A 25,062-nucleotide genomic window follows, 5' to 3' on the forward strand; every position below is an offset into this window, starting at 1 on the left:
GAGCCCTGTGTCCGGCTCTCGGCTGTCAGAGCCTAGCCTGCTTCAGATCCTCTGTCCCCCTCTCTCTCTGCCCCTCCTCTGCTCATTCTCTCTCTCTCAAAAAGAAAAAAAGTAATAAACTTAAAAAAAAAGAATGCTGGGTCATAGGGTATATTGTTTGCAATCCACAGGGTATTTGGTTTTTCAAATTTAGTGTGTAACATCGCACAGTTTTCCAAAGTGATTGTATCACTTTACACTCGCAACAGCAGCATATGAGCGTTTCAATTGCTCACATCTTCCCCCAAGCTTGGTTTTGTCAGTCCTTTTAACTTTATCCATTTTAGTGGGTTTATAGTGGTATCTTATGGTTTTTATCTGTATTTCCCCAATGAACGAATGCAGGTGAACACCTTCTCATGTGTTCATTGGCTAATTGCATGTCCCTTGTAGGGGAGAAGGCACCTGTTCAAGTCTGACTTAGTTTCATGTTGGGTTGCCTGTCTCTTTTTTTCTTTTTTATTCTGGATCTGAATTCTCTTTAAGAATTTTAAGTGTTACCAAAAAAAAAAATAATAATAATTTTAAGTATCACAATAATCTTGTCTCACTCTGTGGCTTGCCTTTTCACTCTCTAAATAATGTTTTTTGATAAAGAGAAGTTCATAACAAAGCAAACAGACAGACAAAACCAGAGACAGACCTCATAAATACAGAGACCAAACTGGTGATTGCCAGAGCGGAGGGTGATGGGGTGGGTGGACAAAACAGGTGAAGGGAATTAAGAGGCTAAATTTCCAGTTATACAATAAATAAGTATAGATGAAAAGTACAGCATAGGGAATATAGTCAATAATACTGTAGTAACTTTGTATGGTGACAGATGGGAACTACATGTTCTGTGGTGAGCACTGCATGATGGGCAGAATTGTCAAATCACTTTGCTATACACCTGAAACTAATATAATATTGCACGTCAACTATGCTTCAACTAAGAAAAAATGACCACAAAAGAAGTTCATAATTTTAATGCAGTTCAATCTATCAATCTTTTCATTTGTGGTTGACATATCCCATGTCTTATTTAAGAGTTCTTTGACTTCTCGGTCTACAAGTCTCTGGAAGTTTTACAGGTGCTCCAGATGAAGGGTTCAAAGAACACCAAAGTAGGCTTTGTGCGGCCGCTGCACACTGCATGGGTCCCCGCAACTGAAGGGAGGAAGGTAGGATCCTGATGCTCCCTGGTCAGCCTGGACACTGAACAGCCGCTTCTTTCCCAGTCCCACCACTAGAGGGCGCGGGTAACTTAAACTCGCCGGGGCCGTCCCCTCCCGCCCCTAGTTACCTTTCCACCAATCATCAAATATTTACACAAAGCGCAGTCCAAGAGAATATAAAAAGTTGCCCAAACCAGTCTCCATGCAAGACTACAACAACAAAACAAACCCAGGACTCATTTCTGTCTTCTTAAATATCTTCAGTGAAGAAAGAAACCTCCACTACCTAATTTGTCTCATTCCTAAACCGCTATGTATACTAAGCCCCTCCTTAAATCTCTTACTCTTCCTTGCATAAACTAGATTCTTTTTTTTTTTTCTTTTAACTAGATTCTTTCGTTCTATCCCTAATGGAAACAAGGAGCAACTGTTTGGCATCCTCAGGGCAACCACGCTCAGAGATGCTTGTAAATTACCAGGTGGATAGCTATGAGGGGAAGTTTCCGTTCTCATCTCTCTCAAAGATACAATTTCACCTCCCTAGCAATTTACAGGTTTCTTTAGTCTCTCTTCAGTTTCTCCAAGTGCCTGTTAAAGTGTAAAATCCAAAAGCTGACTTTGCACTCCACTATTCTATGCCAGAGTTACTTCCTGTTTGATTCTTGAATGTTACCCTGTTATTATACTCGAACCATATGCAATCATTCAATAAAATATTTCCTCTTTATCAATTTGATGAAGGATTATATAGTCATTAAAATAACAAACACAGGGACAACGACATAGCAATAAAGAATATACTTAACATTTTGTTTCAAAATGTATCCACACTGCCCCTCTGCTTTGATTACTTAAAAAAAAAATGTTTATGGACAAAGTCTAGAAGGCAACACGAAGATCTAAAAAAATTGATTTGTTTGGTTTGGGGGATTGGTAACAAATTTCTTTTTTGGTTTGTTTTTCATTACTGGCATAATTTTGAGGTCTTTTTAAAACCGGTTAAAATCTTCTATTCACTCAGCAACTTACAGAGTGCTCATCATATATGTAAGACCAAGAGCCAGGTGATTCAAGGAAGACAAAAGCAGACACAGATCCTGCTTTTCAGAAAAAAAAATAGTAGCTAATTCTTATTAAATGCTTACTATAGCCTCACTATTATTGTCGCCCCTATTGTATACGTTAGGAAAGTGGGGAACAGGGAGATCAGCTAGTTTACCCAAGGTCACAGAGAGGAAAAGCAGAACCAGAATTTGAACTCAGCCACCCCAAATGTGCAAGATGTTGGGCTTAACCATTATACTACACTCTGTCATGATAGCCTCATAGATAGAGGTAAATGACATTCAATCATTCTTCAAATATTTACTGAGCAACTACCACACATCAGGGCCCAGACTGGTGCTGGGAACACACTGACGAACAAGAAAAGCACAGTCCCTGACCTCATGGACCCACAGTATACAGAAAGTATCACAGGAATTCAGAGGAGAAAAAGAGGGTAGGGGGAAGAACTATCTCCTTACACTCTCTGGGACAAGGTCAGGACTGGATAGATCTTTAAGGTTGCTGCCAACTGAGACTAGTTGCTGTTCAACTTTTACTCAAGTTATCCGCAACCATTCGAATCACTAAGTGCCAAACACCGAGATAAACTCTGAAAATTCAACTGTAAATAAGCGATGGCCCCTGCCCTCCAGGAGTTTATAGTCTAATGGCACAGAAAGACAAGTAAGAAATTCCAGTACTATGTACTAAAGCCAGAGTGACCTTAATAAGAAGGTACGTAATGAGATAGGCACCATACAAGCTGGGCCCAGACAGCAAGAAAGCGACATCTATACTGAGAAGTATAGTATAACAGGACAAGCTGGAGTTGAAGTATTCAGGCTTGGGGGAACAGCTTATGCAAAGCCCTAGAAATGAGAACCTAGGATTGCAACGACTCTGTGGTTTGTAGAGTTGTGCCAATTAATGCCACGAAATTGCTGAATTATCTCATTGCTCATTCCCAAATTCAGGAAGGAACGTGAGTATGGGCACAACCTAGCACCAAATTCAAACAAACTCTTCACTTGATAACCACAGAGCCCCAGCCTAATTAGACTATATTAGCCCATCATCAACACTTCACTGCAGGTGTTCATATGCTTCTCTTGCCACTCATCAGTCTATCATCAAGGTCAGCGCTAGACCCCAGAAGAATAAGAGGGCTCCACTTGGCTCCCCAGGGGAGGAATGGGGACAGTGTCTTCCATATCTCTGAATCCCACACCGAATCCAGTTCAGTGCTTTGTGAGCACAAGAGGGACCATTGTTCTCTGTTCTACTAAACAGAACAAAAAGAAAAATTCATCTCATGGCATAATTACTATCTCAATCCACATCCTCCACACTGCCAGTCCCTACTCTCAATCCCTCCACAGCTGCACATCAGGGCACTCCTCCTCCCTCTTTAGAGTCTGTCACTTGCAAATGCCAAAGAGCTCCACAAAGATAAAAGTAGGGCTTTGTGGATAAAAGGAGAAGCTTCGTATTCAGAATAATCTGGGTGGGATCCTTTTATTAGCTTTATGATACAAGCAAGTGACTCCACTGTGGCAGCCTCAGATTTCTCTGCCTCTAAATTGAGAATAATAGCAGCTCATTCACTGAGGTCTGTTGAGTGAACACAAGCGGGCTGCGTTAAGAATAGTGAATGAGATAGTCTACGTAAGGATATTATCACGTTGCTTGGTATATAAAATGGACTCAATAAATGGTCGCTGTAGTAGAATGTTGCAGATGATGTAACAGAGGTAGAAGCAGATGATGCTGGTTAAGTCACTGGCTGGAGTCATTAGCAATTCCCCACCAGCCCAGACCGCTTCCAGCGGCAGGTTTAGAACAGGACGCAAGTGAGAAATCCGCTGTGCCTCGAGACTCCTTCCACGCCCAGACCTCTGCAGGGATCTCCGGCCTGCGTCACCAGCCCAGCCCGCCACCTCCAAAGCGCCCGACCGACACATGGTGGGAACGTGAGGGGGCGGTGCCGGACTCGGCGTCGCTGGGCCAATCGCCCGGCGGGAGGCGCCCAACCAATAGCAGAGGGACTCTAGCGCCTCGGGGGGCGGGGCCACGGTGAGGAGCGGCGACGTCATAGGTCACTGGGCGGGCCGGAGGTGGGGCCCGCGGCGCCGACGGGGGCGGAGCGGCGGAGGCCTGAGTAGTCTGAGCAGTGATGGCGGCGGCTGTGGTGACGGCGGCGGCGGCGGCGGCTGCGGCCCCGGCGCCGGCAGCCGGAGCGGATGGCGCCTCCTCAGTGCACTGGTTCCGCAAAGGGCTGCGGCTCCACGACAACCCCGCGCTGCTGGCGGCCGTGCGCGGGGCGCGCTGCGTACGCTGCGTTTACATCCTGGACCCTTGGTTCGCGGCCTCCTCCTCAGTGGGCATCAATCGTTGGAGGTAAGGGGGTCCAGAGCCGGGTCGCGGGGCCCGGGGGGCAGCGGCCTGGCTCCGAGGGCGCCCGCGAACAGCCCGGGTCGCCTCCGCCCCATAGACAGGGAGGCTCTGCCCCTCAGTCCCCACGGCCGGAAGACCCCGGCCTGCGGGAGGTGGGACAGGGAGACGGAACCGGGTTTCCAGAAGGGAGAAGCCAGGGCTGGGCAAGCAATTCGTCATCTCAGTAATGGCCTGGGTGGGCCAGGGCTCGACCTCTGACGGCCGCGTTCGCACTGTGTGTTAGCCCCTTTGGGGCCCCACAGCATTCCTGCGGGACAGAGATCGTGCTCTCTCTCCGTTGATCAGGGACTCCTGAGGCCTAGAGACACAAGTTGGCCTGCCCAAAGACTCGGCAGCCAGGGAGTGGCAGAGCAGGGACTCCTGGTCTAGGGCTCTTAGGGGTGTGCCCTGGGAGGGGCGGAAAGGAGATACTGTGATGTGAGGGCAAGGACGGACGGGTTTCTGAGTCCTAGTGCACCAGGTGCTCTGGCCTTCTTCAAGTAAAGAGCCCACTGCTGGGCTCCTGAAGGTCATCTCTAAGCTGGCTTGCTTGAATTCCCTCCACCAAAACCTTCCTGCCTCTCGAGGTGTCTAGAGACTCTGGCTTAGCATTAGATAAGGCAGGTGCAGTCTACCCTTTATGATAAAAACACCAAGGGCTTGTCCAGGTAGAGGCACTGTGTGTCCTGAGCTAGAGAGCCTGGCAGATTTTAAGGCCCTCATCAAATCACTGTTCGATTAATATCTACATTCCTACGCGGCCTTTGACTTCAGGATTTAACTCGGGCATGCGAGCTGCCACGTTCCAAATGCTCTGGCTTAGCATTAGATAAATGCTAACCCATTTTGGAGAATTCCCTCAGCCGCTAGCTATGAGCTTGCTAGGATTTAAAAAAAAGAAAGGAAGGAGGGAAGGAAGGAAGGAAGGAAGGAAGGAAGGAAAAGGAAAGAAAGAAGAAAGAAAGAGGAACCAAAGTGTCACTTGCTTCCTCCTCTTCTCATGAGATTAATTTTAAAGGACAGTTGAGCCTCTATACATTAGATTTTTATCCACTGATGCGCTGAGGTTAGGGACCAGGATAGCTGTGATATCAAGGAGACCCCCCTTTGATGATTCCCAGGAAAATGCAGTCGACAGAATCATAATTAACAGATAGGTAGCTGATGTCTTTTCTCTGTAACCAGGGTTTAAAACCAAGAGGTTTGGAGACATCGTGTACCCATCTCTCTTTAAAACACCCCGCAGCTGTCCCTTGGTTTGTTTGCGTTGCTCTGGGGAATGTTTGCCTGTGGCCTTGTTGCAACGGGTGGGCAGCGTTATCCCCAAGATACAGTGGCTGTCAGCTCACCATTCTTTGCCTCTCCAAGGCATGTGCCCTGCTAGGAGAATGAGTGCCCCTAGCAGTGGGTCTATTAAATGCCCCCTCCTGCCCCATTTATGTAGAGAGAACAACTAAAGATAGTCCTGTGGAGAGCCTGCCCACACAGTTTTCAGGGCTGTTCTATTGCTCTGCCTCTGCTCCAGTTTCTATAGATAGGAGGTTGGGTTTGACAAACATCCTCAAATGACCGTCCCTAGTATGGACGTTAAACAAGACCTCAGACTTTGCCCCTCTCCTTATGGCAGTGTGCCGATTAGAGCATAGTAAATACAGTCTGACCGCCTGCTTGTTGCATGGTCATGAAAGAGGTTTTGTTTTGTTTCGTTTCGTTTTGCCGGATATTGGGGGACATCGCATAAGACTGCTGACACGTATGTGGTAGTGGAGATTAAAACTCAACACCAAAACCGCTGCTGCTGTTTAAACGCAGGTTTGCTAGGATCTAGGTGTGTATGGATTTTTGTGGGTCACTCTTTTGTGATTGTGCTTTTGAACAAGGGAAGGAGAAGAGGAACGTGGCAGCTCGCATGCCCGAGTTAAATCCTGAAGTCAAAGGCCGTGTAGGCATGTAGATGTTAATCGAACAGTGATTTAATGAGGGCCTAAAATCTGCCAGGCGCCGCTCTGGGTGCTGCTGGGACATAGTAATGAACAAGCCGTTGTGGTGTCCAGAGCTTCTGGAGCCTACATTTTAGTGAAGGAGGACAAGTAAACAATCGTGATTCAGGAGAACTGAATGCCACGAAATAAATAAAATAGGGGGACGGACCAGAGCAGCATCTGTCTTGCTGAACATGGGAATCACTAAAAGATCTTTAACAGATGCTTGGACTTCCTTCTCCCCCAGTTCTGATTTAATGGTTCTGGGTTACGGCCTGGGCATCAGGGTTTTTAAAGCTCTCATGTGCAGTGAAGCCTGAGAACCACAGGCTCAAGCCCGACAGCTTGGGAGATGTGTTGCAGTGCATTGGCAGGGAGGCTAATTAGCTTTGGCATTCAGAAGGAAGAGGTGAAAAAACACAAGACAGATCGAATACGATAACTGCTCCTGGACCTGGAAGCAGTCGCACTGCTGCCACCCCCATCGTCCACTTTGCTCCCGTGGTCAGATCCAGGGCGGAGCTGTGGGACTGTTTCACACACTCGGTTGGGGGTTGGGAGAGTGATGGAGCCAGCCGTACCCCTGCATAACTTCAATATGTGTAATCTTCCAGCGGCTGTTTCTGGCTCTGGGAGTCGTCTGGGAGAACTGTGCTCCAGCATAACATCCCGGCTCTGCAGATACTTCAGTTGCTGTCTCAGAGAAGCCTCCCGAGAAAGGGTGGGCCGTGGGCCATCTGCAAGAGGTGGGGGGAATCGAGATCCGAGATTCTGTTCTCTTCCTGCACTTCCTACACTTACTCCCGCATAGCATTTTCGGCAGATGAATCAGATTAAAATAACCATGAATGGCACTTTCTAAGAGTAAGACAGGACAGAGAAAGGCAACCAAGAAATCTGTATATTTATTAGCATAGCAGAAGGGCTAGCATACTCCTCGCCTTGGTGGTAGTGGGAAGGTGATGGGCTAATTGTAGCTCAGTAAGCCTCAGGACTTTTTTCTCATCAAGCGCTAGTTGGCTTAATCCTTTGCCATTTTCCCCAGCCCTGCCTTCCCCAAACTTGCTGCATTTGGAAGGAGGTTCTGCAGTGAGGACCACCCAAAAAAAGGGGGGGGGTTTGGTAATCAGCTTCTGGATTTAAAAATGGGTATTGCCTTCCTCTTGCTCCTGCAACTTAGATCGGGTGTTGGCAACAATTCACTAAAACCTTTATTTAAATCATTTTCTCCCTAGCTCTGTGCTGCAGGTTCATTCAGGAGCTTCTGGGACAGGGGGAGTTGGTAGAAATACGATATAAGCCTGTATAGTTCAGAATTAATAAGTGAGGTGAACTGGAACCTCCCCAGCATGCCTGATGAGAACAAGTGTGTCTCATCCCAGTGCTGGGAGCTAATCACTGTGAGACTGTCGATTTAGCGGGTTCTTCCCTGGAACTCGGTCAGCAAGCCGGGGATTGAGCATTGTAGTCTACTGGGGGAGAAATGTGAGTTTCTCTGAGCTCTTCACACTGGTGTCCAAGCGAGTCACATTACTGTTCTGCTGCTGAGGAAATGTTTCCATTTGCCGGAAAGGGGATAAAAACCTTCATCTTTCTCTCAGATAAAAATATATTTATTCTTTCCTAATTTCAGAGTGATGGTGAGAGATCAATCCCTGCTATGGATTGTGGAGTTAGGCTATCCTTTTCCATGGGACTTATACTCTCTGACTTAGGATAAATTAATTTCTATTAATATCCTAGGTAGTCAGTCTGGGCAGGCCTATGATATCATCATGTAGTTAGATAACCTTGGCTTGAAGCAGAGGAATTTGGTCAAGGGCAATCTGGACCCAAAAAAGAGTTCACTGTCATCCTCCCTCCTCCTATTAACAGCAAATAAAATATTCCTCAACACAGAATCTTCCATCTCTGGGGAAGGTCTTCTCTAAAAATCCGCCTGTCTTATTCTAAAACGCTAGCCCCATGGAGTCCCTGAATTACAGAGTCCTTTCTGTATTTTTGGAAGTCCCTGTTTGGCCTTCTCCAGTTCTGTCTGCCTCTAGCTCCAGAGCACTTACGTAATATAATTCAGTTGCACGTGTTGTCTAATCCTAAGGGTGAGCTTTAACTGCTCACATAGGACCGTGTGCTCTAAATTTCGGCCATGTGAGCTCAGCTTAGAGCTGCCAAGGGTGAGCTGCCAGCCCCAAACACTGGTATCTCCAGTGCACAGGCCAGTGTTCTTTAGAGTCCACCCTTATTGGAGTAAAGAGAAACTGGCCATGTGGAGAGGAGGGCTCTAAAGGAGGGCAAAAGGCCCAAAATTCTCTCCAGTGAAAGAATGCACACACCGGCCCCAGTGAACCTTTGCCCAGTAGCAGTGCAGCTCCCTGTTTCTTTGGTGTTATGCAAAGCTGTCACCTGGCAGGTGAGGTGAGCCACCATAGCAGTGGCTTCTCTTTCTCTGGCTGCCTGGAGGCTGGGGCTCCAGGGGGCCTGTTGCCTCTTATAGGGGCCATCCTGAAACCTCCTTCCTGGAGAAGCCCTGTAGGGCTGGACTCAGGGGGGAAGTTGGAAGTAACAAAGCATATCTAGAGCACCAAAGAAGAGGCAGAAACCAGGATCTCAGAGAAAGTTTAGTAGAAACAAATTAGAAGCAAAGAAAGGCAACTTGTAAACAGAAGCTAGAAGTGAAGTTCAGCTTTCTAGAACAGTGCTTGTGAAACTTTAGTGTGCAAAGGAATCACCAGGGGCTCTTGCTAAAATGCAGATTCTGATGCTGGAGGTCTGTCTGGGATTCTGCATTTCATCAAGCTTCTGGGAGATTCACAGCCATTGATCCTCAGAGGAGCAAGGATCTGGTAGCAAAGTTGTTGGCTGTGGTTCTCCTTGGTGGCTGCGTCTTGAACAGCACAGCCTCAGCACTCACATCGTAAGTCCTGGTCAAGAAGCAGTGGAGCCTGGCGGCCTGGTTTGAATTCTGGCCACTCTGTGCCTCGGTTTCCTCATCTATAAAATGGGAATAATGTTTCCTCATCTATAAAATGGGAATAATGATAGTGTCTACCTCATAGGTCAGTTTGAGAATTAAATGAGATAATGTATGTAAAATAAGTAGACTGGTGCTGGGTTCATTGTAAATGCTCATCAAATGTTAGTTGTTGCTGTTGTCATTATTATCATTTGGTTGCTGAGTTCAGAACTGGGCCTTCTGCTTCCTGCTTCAGCTGTAGACATCTCATGTCAAAGAAGAAAAGGGTTCTCGTGGGGTTATCTTACTTGAGAGCCGCTGCAAGGAATCTCTCCTTTCAGTAAATGAGGTCTGGAAATAAAGTTCTGTAGAAACAGCTGGAAGCTAGCTTTCGTGTGCATGTCAGCCTTATTTATAGCTTCAGATTGAAAGCCTGTGCAGCCTGGGGGACTGTGAGGGAGGAGGCCACCGAAGTGCATGGCGAGGACATTCCTGGGAGCCGCAGATGAAGGACCTTCTACCCTGAGGTTGTGGAATTTAGGTCTCCAGTCACCTGCAGCATTCTCGCTGGCAGGGCCCAGGTTTCAGGTGGCATGAGGCTATTTACATGGGTCTCTCCTATTTTCCTCTTGAGAGGAATGGTGCAGCCTGGGAGGAGGCCGACACAAGTGCGTCACTCCCGGCTTAGCTTTCCTTTTTTAAGGGCGTCAGTTTTTCAAAAACAGAAATTCACAGAGGCGGAGCTTTGGGTTTGCATGAAGCAACAGTCTCCATTCCCATCGCCTTGGAGAGTCTCTGCTGGCTGGCATGATGCTTTGGGCTGAGCCCAGGACTCTGCTCATGCTGGAATGTGGGTCTGTGGCATTCGCTGCCATGGGAGTGTCATGTCGCAGACGTCAGACTCAGCAGTGGGGACTGGTTCTAGTTGGCAGCCTGGGAACGGTGGCTGCTTCTCTGAGTCTGCAGTCGTCGGGGGATGTGATGTGTGCTGCGGAAGAGGCACAGGGTTTCGTTGCGTTCAAAAAAAACCCTAGTGATTTCCGTCATTGACAGAGATGGGTGGGAGATACCAAAATATAGATAGCAGTGGTATCTGCGAACCAGGCTGACCTGTCAGGGCTTAGTTCCTGAGGAAGATCAGAGTGTCAGTGAGTTGCCTATAGTCAGGTTTGTGTTTGTCAGAGAGATTCCGAACACATGAGGTCTGGCAGCCTCTCAGCCCCTGGAAGAGTGTCGGGCGTGTCACTAAAAGGCTTTAGAAATGGGGCACAGGGGGGCGCCTGGGTGGCGCAGTCGGTTAAGCGTCCGACTTCAGCCAGGTCACGATCTCGCGGTCCGTGAGTTCGAGCCCCGCGTCGGGCTCTGGGCTGATGGCTCAGAGCCTGGAGCCTGTTTCCGATTCTGTGTCTCCCTCTCTCTCTGCCCCTCCCCCGTTCATGCTCTGTCTCTCTCTGTCCCAAAAATAAATAAACGTTGAAAAAAAAAAAATTTAAAAAAAAAATAAAAAAAAAAGAAATGGGGCACAGGTTCCTATCCCAGCCTTGTCACTTAACGATTATGATCTTAAGCAAATTAATTATCTTCTCAGTGTCTCATTTTCCTCACTATAAAATGAAGATATTTACCTTCAAAATGTATTGAGAGAATTAAAAAGAAAACACGTCAAAAAGCATAACGGATATATAATAACACAATGACATTGTTTGTCTCTGTGGAGGGGAATTAAATCCCTCATGGACAAAGGGGAGACTTTTTACCATGTGAACTTTTTACAACTTGAATTTTGAATTACATAGTTATCTTTAAAATGTTGATTTCATTTAATTTAAAAATAAAACACATGTCAGGGGTGCCTGGCTGGCATGCGACTCTTGATCTTGGGGTTGTGAGTTCAAGCCCCATGTTGGGCATAGAGATTACTAAATACATTAAATAAACTTAAAAAAAAAACACGTCATAAAAAGGTATTGATAGATTTCTCAGAAAGGTGGTTGTGCCTAACCGAACAGTAAATGAATGTTTGCGGTCACATCATAATAATAAATAGAACACCGAAGGCACTCAGCAAATGCTTTTTCCTTCCCCGTGGTGATCCAGCTCTCAAGATTAGGTCTCTTGAGTATCTGGGGTCCCCACCCCCAAAAGCATGTGAGGGTATCCTATAGAGAAGTACCTTCTAAGGCCTTCTCGCTCTTAGGGTGAGAATCTGGCAGCTGGAGGCCTGGAGAATGAACCACCTGCCAAACAAAACCCTGAGAACTGGGGACCCACCCAGGCTATGGGCGTGCAGAGGTAGACAGGTGCCGCCCAGAGCGTGAATGCACAAGGCAGGGGTCCGATGGGCTCGGGGAGGTAGGGTTTGCCAGGGCTCTCGCAGTCTTGTTCCTCTCTGGTAAGACCTCAGGCTTCCACACAATATTGCTCTTATTTTTCAGATGGCTTTCTCCCCTGTTCTCCCTTTTGATTTTCACAGCAGCCTTACAATGGGTGAATATTCATACACAGGGCCCGAGGCTGCAAGGGAATAAGTGACTTCCCTCAGATCCACAGAGAAAGAGCCCGAGGAGGAGCAGCTCACATCTGTCCCAGGCTTTCTATAAGCCAGGCACTGCACTAAATGTTTTTCACGCATTATTTGATTTTCTTTTCTTAGCAATTTTAGGAGCTCGGTACCGATATCAGCTCCATGTTCCAGATTAGAAGAAAAAAGCTAAACAGGTTAAGTAATGGCTGGAGTAGTGCCCAGGTCTCTCTGGTCCTGGTACTAATGATGCTACTTGTTCAGCATAGTGTAAGCTTCCCCCTGCTTTGTTAGGAAAAAGAATGCCTCTTCATTATGTCACCTCTAAAAGGCCTGTGTGGGTTCTGCAGGTTCCTACTTCAGTCTCTGGAAGATTTGGATACAAGTCTGAGGAAACTGAACTCTCGCCTGTTTGTAGTCCGGGGACAGCCCGCTGACGTGTTCCCAAGGCTATTCAAGGTACGTGTGCAGAGTCCTAGAGAAGACGGTGAGATTCTGTTCTCCAGAGTGTCCCCGCAGACTAAATGAGGTGATGTTCTGACTGAGAGAATGGAACCGGTCAGCGTGCTCTGACTGCTGCCTCTAGGGAAGTTGGGAGCAAAGCCAATCAGCTTGCCGACAGAATGGAAACTGTGTTAAAGGAAAAATTCTGTGAAACCACTGTCTTGTTGGAAAGTTCCCAGCTCAATCCAGACAAGGGATGTGGCGAGTTATTCCACCCCGGATGCCACTGGCTTCCTTAGATGTTTTCTTGGCTCAAGCCAGCAAGATTTATTAGGGCTCTTCCTATGCCAGGAGTTTGAAGACAAGTTTTCCTTTTTATTTAGCACAGGGTGTTTCCTGTCTTGCTGTGTTCTTGTTGGGAACAAAATCAGCCCTTTTGAGGGAGCTCCCTGCCTTCCCTGGGGCAAATGATTGATACAAATCTTCACTTGGGTACCATGTAGGCCTCTGTCTGCTCTATCAGGTAGCCAGTCCACTTGCCCCCACCCCCAGCCCATTTCTTTTTAAAGCACATTTCAAGGTCCAAACAGAGGCAAATGTACTCACGGACAGAGAGCTCTAGGACAGTCTGTCCTCATCCACAGCAGTGCAGGATTGTTTTTATGCCCCTTTCCACCCCAGTTCCCTTCCCTACTCTTCCTGGGGGGAAAGACCAGAGGAGAGGTCTCATGTCAAGACAAGCAGCTTACTAAATACCTTCTCGTTCACTTCACCTCCCCACATCCCACACACATACACACACAAATCACATAGTGCTGAAAATAACCAGCGTTCATTGAGGGCAGACTATGAGTCAAACAGCATTCTAAGTGTTTTACATGTATTAATTCACATAGCCGCCTAAGAGTATCTGCTGCTGTCCCTGTTCTATAGATGAGGGAACAATAACTTCATGGTCATGCAGCTAAGCGGTGATCTAAGACTTGAGCCCCTCTCTCAGACTCCAGATTTGTGTTCTTAACCCCCACACCGTTAAACACATGTGCCTCGCTTCTTGCTCTGCATTGTGTCCCCCGTCTCCTCTCCTCCTAGCACCTCAGAGGCTAACCCAGCAATAGCCCAGAAATTCAGATAGATCATTCATTCAGCCATTCAGCATATAATAGTCCTCCTTCCCCTTATCTGCAGTTTTAGTTGCTCACTGTCAACTGTAGTCTGGAAGCAGATGATCTGACTATATGTCAGACGGTCAATTAGTCGCCTAACACATCATTCACCTCACTCCATCTCATGCAGACATTTTGTCATCTCACACATCATCACAAAGAGAAGGGTGGGTACAGTACAATAAGGTATGTTAAGAGAGCGACCACATTTACATAACTTTGATTACAGTATATTTTCTGATTGTTCTTTTATTATTAGTTACAGTTGTGTTAATCTACTGTGCCTAACTTACAAATTAAACTCTATCATAGGTAAGTACGTGTCGGAAAAAAACAGTACTGTATGTAGGGTTTAGTACTATCTGCAGTTTCAGGCATCCGCTGGTGGTCTTGGAACCCATCCCTTTCAGATCAGAGGTGACTACTGTATATTTATTGAGCTTCTAGTATGTCCTAGACCCCCTGCTAGGTACTAGGGTAATGAATGAGACAGCATTCTTGCTCTGAGAGTTCACACGCTAATGTGGGAAATAGACAAGTAATGGGCAGCTTCATTGCCATATGGTAAATGCTGTGATGGAAAAAGCGCCAGGTGCGGGAAAATCCTATTGAAAGAGAAGGTCAAGGAAAGCTTCTTGGAGAAGGTGGCATCTAATAATATTTTATTACTATCCACAGAGTTATGAGTATTTAGCAATGTCATCTATATGAATTGCTAAACATGGTACCTGGCTCATGGTAAAGGCTCAATAAACGTTTAGTCCTGTTATCCTAGATGAGGGATAGTCAGCCCTCTCAGGACCCACACCACAGACAGAGCCGAGTCAGGTCCCTTATGGAAAGGGCATTTGCCCTGGGGGGTTAGAGTTTTAAGGGACCATGGCCAGAGACTTTGGTTGGAATATGGATTTCTTCTTGACAGTCATGTTCTAGGGCTTTCTGTGAGTTATCTGTGCAATCTTTTACTGGGCCAGCTTTCTCCCAGTATTGCAAGGAAATCTAGAAAATTCTACTAGAAAACACTAAAGACTTAGAAAAGAATTCCTTTGTTTTTTAGCATGTGGCCCCTCTGGTCTGATTTCTCTGACCTCTGGACTAAGAATTGCGCCTCCTTCCCCGACTTGCTGAGAGAGCTAGGTAGAGCCTGTTAGCTCTGTTTGCTACTGGCCTCAGGACTGTTGCCGTGGAAACCATTAGGACACTTCACATAGCACAAGTCTGCCAAGAAAACCAAGGCAGAAGTTTGCAGGGCCCTGAGGAGCTCCGGGAAAGGCATGCTGGGCGCTGTCTCCACCAGTAGGCCTCCCCTGGGAGCGTTGTATTTAGAGCCACTTGCTGCAATCTCCTGCCGCCAGGGCCCAGCAAGCATACAGGACTACCCACCTCTCTCTTAATTCCACCAGTCTCGGGCTCCACTGTTGCCATGCTGTTGGCCTCACCTCAAAGACCTGCTCTCCTCAAACCTGTGAACCTCAGATTGTTGGCTTTCCAGTTCAAATCTTTGTCCCTAGCCCTTTGTTCTGCAGCCCACTCTGACAGGTCTCCAGATTCGTTTCCTGTAAGGAAGGAGCAGAGTTCTCTGCTTCATTTTCCTCCCCAAACAGTGTTTAGCGTAACAGATTCTCTCCCCACAGGAATGGGGGGTGACCCGCTTGACCTTTGAATACGACTCTGAACCTTTTGGGAAAGAACGTGACGCAGCCATCATGAAGATGGCCAAGGAGGCCGGTGTGGAGGTGGTGACTGAGAACTCTCACACTCTCTATGACCTGGATAGGTGAGAAATGGGTCCCTGGGCTCAGCTTGCCAATTATGGGAGTTGGTGGTTCTGGCCCCGGCTGAGCAGATCTCTGGGAGGTTTACCGATAGAGCCACCTGGCACATGAGGTATGGCATTTTCTAGAATCTGGAAGAGAATGGGCCCGAGTTGGGGCCTGTGGAACAGATCACAAAGAGCTGTACCCAATTTGGGTGCAAAGAGGCTCACTAAGGCCGAGGGATGGAAGCAGTGAGGATCCCCATGCAAGGTCTTCACAGATCTTCCCCTAATCTGTTGTCCCGTCCACTCGCACTCCCACTTGTGTCCTGCTCCTGAAAGGCTGCCGTCTGACCTCAGTGGACCCTACCTGGTAACCTTCCTGACAGAGCTCTATTCTCATATACCCAATTTCTGTATCTAATGTGAGTTCCCCGGGCTCCCCTGGCTATCTGGGTTTCCAGGCCATGTATTTAGATGTTGTGCAGGAGACTCTAGAGATCCCTGCGGGGGGCTGATAACTACAGAGCAGCCTCCTTCCCTAGGGACAGGCCTGTGTGCTTTCAGAGTGTCTAGGAGGAAACCCTCCCCTCCCCTCCCCTCCCCTGGCAGAGCTGTCACCCTCCTGCTGCTGCCGCTGCTTTTGCTGCCAAGAGCAGCCATCCCTGCTCCCTGCCGCCGCCCCCCCCCCCCCCCCCCCCCCCCCCCCCCCCGCAAGCTAGTGGTGGCTGCCAGGAGGCCAGGTCACACATCTCTGCACGTGAGCTCGCTCTCAGGAGGGTCGGCTGGGTGTGGAGCTCCTCCTCCTGCCACGTGCCAGCCAAAGGGGAGGTGACTGCAGGGGCAGCAGCCAACCTCACATCCCCAGTGAACCTACCCAGCCAGCCAGTTCTTGCGTAAGCTGCTTCTTGGCCAACAGGAAGAGCCCGGGGAATCTGGCTCCAGGCCACCCCAATGCATTCTGTATAAACGGCCTCAGTTTTCCTCAGTCCTATATCTTCTTTCCTTAACCTGAGTTTGTCTCTGTTTCCCTTGCTCGTGAAAACAACAACAACAACAAAAACCTTTGAGAACTGCCAGACGCCCTTTAAATAGTTACTGCTATTGACCGCAGCCCCGATCTCTGATTTAGGAAAGATAGTCTGTTCTCCATGTCTCTGTTCTAACAAATTGGGACCAAGAAGGGAATGATTTTTCAACAGGAGAACATGCTTGCAGTTCTTGTCAAAGGACTTCCTGAAGGCTTATGCCGGGAAAGACAGGAAGGTCCGTGGGGATTCCCATGGCGTGGACACACAGGCTGAGTACCAAGAAGGCTAGCGGGGATTTTTCTGTGATTAGAGAGATACGGTCAGTCTCTGTCTTTAGGAGGCTCCACGTCGACACCAGGGAACCTGGAATTGAGTCCCAGCTTTGGCCCCGCCTTGCTCCATTACCTGAGGCACCTGCTCCAGCTCTCTGGGCTTCATTTTCCCTCTCGGTAAAATGGAGATGTAGCCTCCCTTGCCCCTTCCTTTCCTCTTAGAGGTGGGACCTGTGAGTGGATGAGGAAAGCCACCCTCCAAGCCTTCCAAGTCTGGGCCGTTTTCTGGGAGGGCAGGGACCTGAAGTGAAAGGCCTCATGCGTGACATCAGGTGTGCCTTGGGATTCCCAGGATTATCGACCTGAACGGGCAGAAGCCACCCCTTACCTACAAGCGCTTTCAGGCCATCATCAGCCGCATGGAGCTGCCCAAGAAGCCCGTGGGCTCCGTGACGAGCCAGCAGATGGAGAGCTGCAGGGCCGAGATCCAGGAGAACCATGATGAAGCCTATGGCGTGCCCTCCCTGGAGGAGCTGGGTGCGTACTTCCTGACCCAAACCTCCTCTTTTTTGTAAGATAACTTACTGGGTTTTTTCTCCTTTGTCAAAGTGATGCATGTTATTACAGATGTTATAGAAGGAACAGTGAAACAAAAATGGAAATAACAATCACTGTTACCCCCCTGCCCAGAGATGACCACTATTGATTTTGGAGCATGTCCTTCCAGTCTTTTTTTCTGTTCTTACTTGTATACATCATCCTGTGTTATGCTCCTGTTTTTGTACTTTTCTGTCTCAGAACATACAGGCACAGTCTAGTGCTGGCATCAGTGGGCTCCCCGACACCAAGATAACTAGTATTGTTTCCATTGAAAGGGGGTCTGTCAGCCCCTCAGGTCACTGACTGTACCCTTTCTCCCCTTCCTCCCCCATCCCGCGTTTTTTGATCCGAACAAAATTAGCCTTTCTCACCTGAAAACCACAGTAATTTCTAGCCAACCTCATAGGGCAAGCTGTACAGGATTGTTCTCATCTGTCTTGAATGAGGAGAGGCCAGGAGAGGGAAGGCAAGGGAAAGGAGATAAAAACGTGACAGTGGAAAGAGAACCAGGATGACCTGGCACATGTTGAAATGTTAGGATGATCTCAGCGCCAGCAGCACCTAGAACACATAGTTCAGTTCCCACAAGGTTCAAAGAACACAACGTGTCGAGACTTGTTGAGCTATCACTGAAACGGCCTGACCTCTGGTTCCATGACCTGCTCCTCCTCTTGTAGGGTTCCCTACTGAAGGACTTGGCCCGGCTGTTTGGCAAGGAGGAGAGACAGAAGCTCTGGCCCGCCTGGATAAGCATTTGGAACGGAAGGTATGGCCCCCGTTTCTGTGACACACAACTTCGGATGCCAGGATCCAGGCAGCAGAGGATATGAGAGTCAGCTTCATGTCCCTTAGTGCCTCTTCCCTCAGAGTGGTTGAAAATGAGAAATATTCCGAGGCACCTGGCTGGCTCAGTCAGTGGACCATGTGACTTGTGATCTCGGGGTTGTGAGTTTGAGCCCCCCGTGGGGTCTAGAGATTACTTAAAAGTATATATCTTTAGGGGCATGTGGGTGGCTCAGTCGGTTAAGCATCAGACTCTTGATTTCGGCTCAGGTCATGATCTCACGGTCTGAAGATCCATGCTCAGTGGGGAGCCTGCTTCAGATTGTCTCCCCAGCTTGTGCGCATGGGCACTCCCTCCCTCTCCCTCCCCCCCCCCCTCATTCTCTCTCTCTCTCTCAATAAATAAATTTTTAAAAAATTTAAAAACTAAAAATCTTTAGGGCTCCTGGGTGGCTCAGTCGGTTAAGCGTCCAATTTCGGCCCAGGTCACGACCCTGCACTTCGTGGGTTTGAGCCCTGCGTCAAGCTCTGCGCTGACAGCTTGGAGCCTGGAGCCTGCTTCAGATTCTGTGTCTCCCTTTCTTCCTGCTTCTCCCCTGCTTGCACTCTGTCTCTCCTTCTCCCAAAAATAAATAAACAGTAAAAAAAAATTGTTTTAATAAAAATCTTTAAAAATTTCGAAAAGAAAAAGAAAAATCTTCCTGATGGCAGTAACAGCAATAATAACGACTACCATTTAGTGAGTGTTTACCACATGCTGGTCACTGGGCTGAGCTTTTCTGAGTTAAGTATCTGCTTGCATTATTTCCTATTTTCTTTTCAACATCCCTACAAGTTAGGTGTTAAGCTCTCCATTTTACAGATTAGGAGATTAAGGTTTAGAGAGGATAAGTAACTTGCCTGAGGTCACACAGTTAACAAGTAGTAGAGTGAGATCTTGTTCTATGTGATTCCAAAACTTAGACTAGATTGCTTTTCTTTCATCTTTGTACAGGTTCCCCTTACTGAGAGGGTGTCTGGTCAGTGAAGTCCAGAAGATTAATTACTTTGTGTTTCTGTGTCCCATCCTCACCTTTTGCTGGGCCCCCTCAGCATTGATTTCCGTATGTTTGGACACAGAGAACAAATGGTCCACCTCCCAACAAAGTGGGAATTGGCAAGGGGAAGGAAAGAGGTGGAGGCCTCAAAGGCACTCCTTAATAATGTCACATGGCTTCCATGACCCTAGGACTAGAGGAGCAGAGACGGTTCTCATGATTGAGTCAGCTCCTGGTATCCTGTCCACCACGGCTGTTTTATAGATAGACTGGCTCTCAACTTTTTGTATTCTCAGATGGGTGGGCATTTGGCCCAGCAGCCAGGTGATAACAATGGAACAAGGAGACTAAGGCAAGCTACAAGGGAAGAATGCTTCCCAGCCCTGGAGGTGCCTCACCAGCAGTGAAAATGTGCCACAGGACCCACCTCCCTTGGGATGGCCCTGTCTTCGTGTTACCATCAGCCACCCCAGCCAGCCCCACCAACTTAAAAGGATAAGACTGATGTCCAAGGGCTATGGGGAGGACCAGCGGTCCCTGTCCACATAAGGAGCTTTACCCAAAGATCCTTGGGTACACAAGAACACAGGCTGGGCTCAGGGGGCAGAGTGGTAGAGATCACAGATGGGATGGCAGGACTAGAATAAGACTGACAAATATAAAGAGCTAACTTAATGGTCTCGTGGATTATCATCACCTTAAAAGCATTTTGTGGAGGGCTGTCCCCTTAGATCATGAAGTCAGGGTCCTTTTCCACATGCCCCTGGAGGGTGTGGTCTGTCATGGGGCCTTGTGTCAGGACCCTTCAGACTCCGTGGTGGTCAGAGGGAACACCGTGTCCTACATTCTAGGAGAAGAGAAGGTGCCTGTGAGCAGGGTGTGACCTTGTCTCAGGAGGTTTATTTCAGTCTTCAGTTCTCCAAATCTGAGGTGAACATCTACTTGTGTCAGGATGGCCTAGCTACTAAAAAGACTGCCCAATGAGGCAAGCATAGAGTCCGCTTCCAGAACTAGTCTATTGTAGATGATAGACATGAAACAAGGAATTACAGGGTACTCTGAGGGTTAGGAAAAGAGCAGTTCAGAGTGTTAGGGGAGCAAAGAGGAAGGGAGTTTTATTAATCAGTTTGTATTTGCAAGTTGGCTTTTGAAAAAGGGAGTTTTTGAACTCAGTTAACTAGGAGTCCAAGGTGTAGCCTGTAGGTGGATCCAGGTGTCCAAGTAATGCTGCCAGGAATACATTCTCCATCTCTGAGCTCTTGAGGTAGGCTTTCCTTGAGCAGTGGCAAAGTGGTCACCAGAAGCTTATTTTCGGTCTGCTAAGCACACCAGAGGAAGTAGTGTGCCTCTTTTCTAAAAGCTCTGAGAAAAGTCCCGAGGAGTGTTTTCATTTCACTCTGGATCGGGTCGTGTGACAGTCCCTGACTCAATCACCACAGCCGAGGAAGGGGTGTCTCCCTGTCAAACTTGTATTGCCAAACTACTCCCAGAGTCAGAAGGTGAGCTCGGCTCCACTTTACCCAGTTGGACTGAGATTAGGGCAGGTTGGATCACTGCAAGGAAACTAGGTGCTGTCACCAGAAAGGGGAGACAGTGTATGATCTTTATCCCTGGTTCCCCAAAATAGTAGATGAGGGCAAGCATCTCTTTATAAAAGTATCCCTATTTTTATTTTATTTTATTATCTTATTTAATGTTTATTTTTGAGAGAAATAGAGTGCGAGTGGGGGAGGGGCAGAGAGAGAGGGAGACAGAATCTGAAGTAGCTCCAGGCTCTGAGCCATCAGCACAGAGCCTGATGCAGGGCTTGAACCCATGAACCGTGAGATCATGACCTGAGCCGAAATCAGACGTTTAACCGACTGAGCCACCCAGGTGCCCCTCAGTATCCCTATTTTTAAATGTGAATGGAATGATGGAACATTTTGCAACCTTCAGTGATGACGCATTGTGCATCAATGACTGCTAACCCCCATAAAGAGAGACAGTCAAGCATTATGTCCCCCTGCAGTCTTGCCAAAGAAGTCAAACCTGAGTCCAACCCAGTCTCTGGTACCGGCCACCAGTTTGCAGCAATATACTGTGCGTGTGCAATCAGCAAACTGTAGACTGCGGGAATCAGTACAAGTCAAATGACCTGGGTTCTTCGCAGAAAACCTTAAAGGGAAAGAAAGAAAGGACAGGAAGTATGTAGACTAAAAAAACCTTAAATAACAGTGACTCTGCCCCCAGTGTGGAGATGGGATTAGAGGGCGACCAGAATAGATGCAGGGAGATCAATTGGGAGCCTGTCACAGTCGTCGAGTCTACATCTTAGCCTGATCCAGGTTGGTGGCAAGAGTGATGGGAAGAAAAGGACAGATTTGAGGAATCTTTGAACAGTAGAATTGACAGGACTTGGCCACAAAGAAGTCACAGGTGATGGCCAGGCCTTGGCGTGGACACCCAGGTGGATGACGGTGCATTTTCTGAGATAAGGATGCCCGTGGAAGGGTGGTTTGAAGAAAAGAGTTGTTACGCTTCGAGGGGCCTGGAGGGCAGTCAAGTAGAGATCCTGGCAGGGAGGTGGATGGAGTGATCTGGGAATCCAGCTAAGCAGCAGCTAAGCATCCTGGGCTGGAGCCACTGACATGCTGATCCTCCGTAAACAAGTGGTGTTGGGAGCCACGGGACTGGACGCTCTCCCCCAGGAACACAGTTGAGTAGGGGACCCAGCACAGAGCCCTGAGATGCCAGCACTGAAGGGGTTGGGAGGGGAGGCAGCCAGGAGTGTGTGGAGTCCAAAGGCCAACAGAACAGAGGGTTATGGAGACGGGAGCAGGGTGAGATGTGCCGAGAGGTCCAAAACTATGACAGGAAGTGCCTGCAGGACTCAGTGGCATGGAAACCACAGAGACTTTGGTGGGAGGCAGCTTGGTGGGAGTGGGTGAGGGGAGGAGCCAGACTCGAGTGGGCTGAAAAGTGAAGGTGGGTGTGGGGAAATGGGGTGTGAAGAGAGGAAAGAGGACCCAAGAGTAGAGGTCTGCAGGGTTGCTAGAAGTTACTAGAAGTCCTTCATTTTTTTTCCTTTGGTTTGCGAAAAAGCTAGATGACTTCCCCAATATTCTTGGAATAGAAACTGGAGAGAAAGATACGGAACATGCAAGAGAGGGAAGAGGGGCGGGCTCCAGAGCCAGGCAGAGGCCTTGGCCTTGGGCAGGGTCACAAGAGGGGATAGGTGTAGATGCAGGCGAGTTTGTAGATTCGGTGGCTAAAGGTTGAGGAGCTTTTCTCCTGAGGGCTTCCATTTCCTTATTGTCGGGAAGGAAAGTCGTCTGCCGGAGGGTGGCGGGGAAGTGTGGCGTAGGGGGTCTGAAGAGGGTGTGAAGTTTGTGAAAGAGTCATCAAGAAGAGAAAGAGGGTTCTAGGAGTGGAGCAAGAGAAATAGTTCCTAGATGTAGGTGGAGTCTGGAGTCAGAAGCTAAGTGCCCCCCGGCCCTGTCTCTTACCGACTCTAACCCCAGAAGAGGCACAATCACCCTTTGGGCTTCGTCGTTCGTTTTCAAAAGGAGGCGCTGAGAAATGCCGCCTCAGAGGATGGTTCAGATCAGATGGGAGGACGTGTATGACAGCGGGCTCTGAAGTCACGCTCTGTGCCGGCGCCTCGGGGTTTTTTTCTCTAACATCCAGGCCTTTCCTTTCTTCGCCTTCTCTTCCCGCTGCAGGCTTGGGTCGCCAACTATGAGAGGCCCCGAATGAACGCCAACTCCCTGCTGGCCAGCCCCACGGGCCTCAGCCCCTACCTGCGCTTCGGCTGCCTCTCGTGCCGCCTCTTCTACTACCGCCTGTGGGACCTGTACAAAAAGGTGAGGGGCGGGGAGGGCAGTGCACCCTGCGCCCGGTCACGGCCAAGCAGAACGGGGCTTCCGGGCCAGTCAAGGGCCTGGGCTTTCAGCCCGTGGGCACGCTGGACCACTGCTAGGGCACAGTCCCGCCACACGTCTAGGGGGTTTGGAGCCACCACGTTCGTGGCAGCTCCAGATTCCCTTGTGGGGGAGGCCTGAGCGACATGGTGCTGAGAGCTGGGTGGGTATTTGCATCCACATGCTACCACCCCCAACCCCAGGTGAAGCGGAACAGCACGCCCCCCCTCTCCCTGTTTGGGCAACTCCTGTGGCGAGAGTTCTTCTACACGGCAGCCACCAACAACCCCAGGTTTGACCGCATGGAGGGGAACCCCATCTGCATCCAGATCCCCTGGGACCGCAACCCTGAGGCCCTGGCCAAGTGGGCCGAGGGCAAGACAGGCTTCCCTTGGATTGACGCCATCATGACCCAGCTGAGGCAGGAGGGCTGGATCCACCATCTGGCCCGGCACGCTGTGGCCTGCTTCCTCACCCGCGGAGACCTCTGGGTCAGCTGGGAGAGCGGGGTCCGGGTGAGTGCTCTCTCGGGGGAAGCTGGCCTGTTCCTTCTTGTCAGGCCCAGCAGGGGCAGCCCTCTTCTGGGCTGGGGCATGGGGTAGGATCCCTGGATCCTGGGCATCCCCTCCAAATCCTCTCTGGTTTGCCCTCCACAGAAGGGCTTTGGCTCTCCTCCATGGGGAGATGTGTGGTAACTTGGGGAGAATCATGGCAGGAGGTCCTCAAGGTGGCTGATTGTCCCACACTCTCCCCATCTAGGTATTTGATGAGCTGCTCCTGGATGCAGATTTCAGCGTGAACGCGGGCAGCTGGATGTGGCTGTCCTGCAGTGCTTTCTTCCAACAGTTCTTTCACTGCTACTGCCCTGTAGGCTTTGGCCGCCGCACGGACCCCAGTGGAGACTACATCAGGTGAGGATGTGGTCCAGGCTCTCTGCTCTGGCTGCTGTGGCCTGCTCCTAGGATGAGATACCCTTGGCCCTTTGAAGGAGAGTGCCAGTGTGCTGACCGGTTGTCCGATGTATGTGTTTCAGGCGATACCTGCCCATATTGAAAGGATTCCCCTCTCGATACATCTATGAGCCCTGGAATGCCCCAGAGTCCATTCAGAAGGCAGCCAAATGCATCATCGGGGTGGACTATCCCCGGCCCATTGTCAACCATGCTGAGACCAGCCGACTCAACATTGAGCGAATGAAGCAGATTTATCAGCAGCTCTCCCGCTACCGGGGACTCTGTAAGGAGCCGCTACTCCCACCACCATCCCCTAGCTCACTAGGGGCAGGACAGCACCTACCTGCGGGCTCAGAGGGGATTTCCAGATATTTGCAAAGGGAGACTGAGTGCTCTCTTTTGAGCTGTTAAGTTGACTTGACTTCCCAGGGCACAGGGCACTGTAGGCCAGGCTGGACGGGGCCTCTCTTCATCGTGGCCACAGCGGGAAGCGATGGAGCCCCAGTGTCATGGCCCAGCACCCCCTTTCCCACCACCGCATCTTGTTTTCAACCGCCTGGTGGCCCTCTAGAGTCCTGCGAGATTACATTCTGATTGTATCCCTGCCTCTCTCCCAGGTCTGCTGGCTTCTGTCCCTTCCTGTGTGGAAGACCTCAGCAACCCGGTGGCAGAGCCCAGCTCGAGCCAGACTGGGAACGTGAGCAGTGCAGGTGAGTAGCAGCTGGCCTCCTGGGGCCCGTGTCCACCCGGAGGACACTGCAGAACTACTACCAGTTCAGTCATTGAGGACTGAGGACAGAGGCCAGAATGAATCTGTGCCCTTACAGAGAGCTTATATTCCTCTTGGCAGAGACAAATAGTAAAGGAACTGTGTAAGAGCATTTTTGATAACAAGTGCTTTGGGGGAAAATAAAATTGAATGACCTGGTAAGAGAGGGGCTGGGGAAGGGGGATTCCTTCAGGCTCTTTAGACAGAATTAGTCAGG

General features: G+C 49.1%; 1 protein-coding gene across 1 annotated transcript in view; it reads left to right on the forward strand.

The window, feature by feature from the left end:
• Positions 1-4,361: 4,361 nt before the first annotated feature.
• The window catches only part of CRY2 (cryptochrome circadian regulator 2), a 33,922-nt gene continuing 13,221 nt past the window's right edge, over positions 4,362-25,062 (forward strand). Inside the window, exons 1-10 of the mRNA XM_047877950.1 lie at positions 4,362-4,640; positions 12,483-12,591; positions 15,377-15,519; positions 17,154-17,338; positions 18,079-18,167; positions 22,926-23,066; positions 23,327-23,638; positions 23,883-24,034; positions 24,157-24,359; positions 24,694-24,786. Coding sequence (XP_047733906.1) covers positions 4,417-4,640; positions 12,483-12,591; positions 15,377-15,519; positions 17,154-17,338; positions 18,079-18,167; positions 22,926-23,066; positions 23,327-23,638; positions 23,883-24,034; positions 24,157-24,359; positions 24,694-24,786 — 1,651 coding nt within the window. The 5' untranslated portion in view covers positions 4,362-4,416. The remainder of the gene's footprint in view (positions 4,641-12,482; positions 12,592-15,376; positions 15,520-17,153; positions 17,339-18,078; positions 18,168-22,925; positions 23,067-23,326; positions 23,639-23,882; positions 24,035-24,156; positions 24,360-24,693; positions 24,787-25,062) is intronic.

The sequence above is a fragment of the Prionailurus viverrinus genome, chromosome D1 (genome assembly GCF_022837055.1).
Source record: "Prionailurus viverrinus isolate Anna chromosome D1, UM_Priviv_1.0, whole genome shotgun sequence".
Taxonomy (NCBI): domain Eukaryota; kingdom Metazoa; phylum Chordata; class Mammalia; order Carnivora; family Felidae; genus Prionailurus; species Prionailurus viverrinus.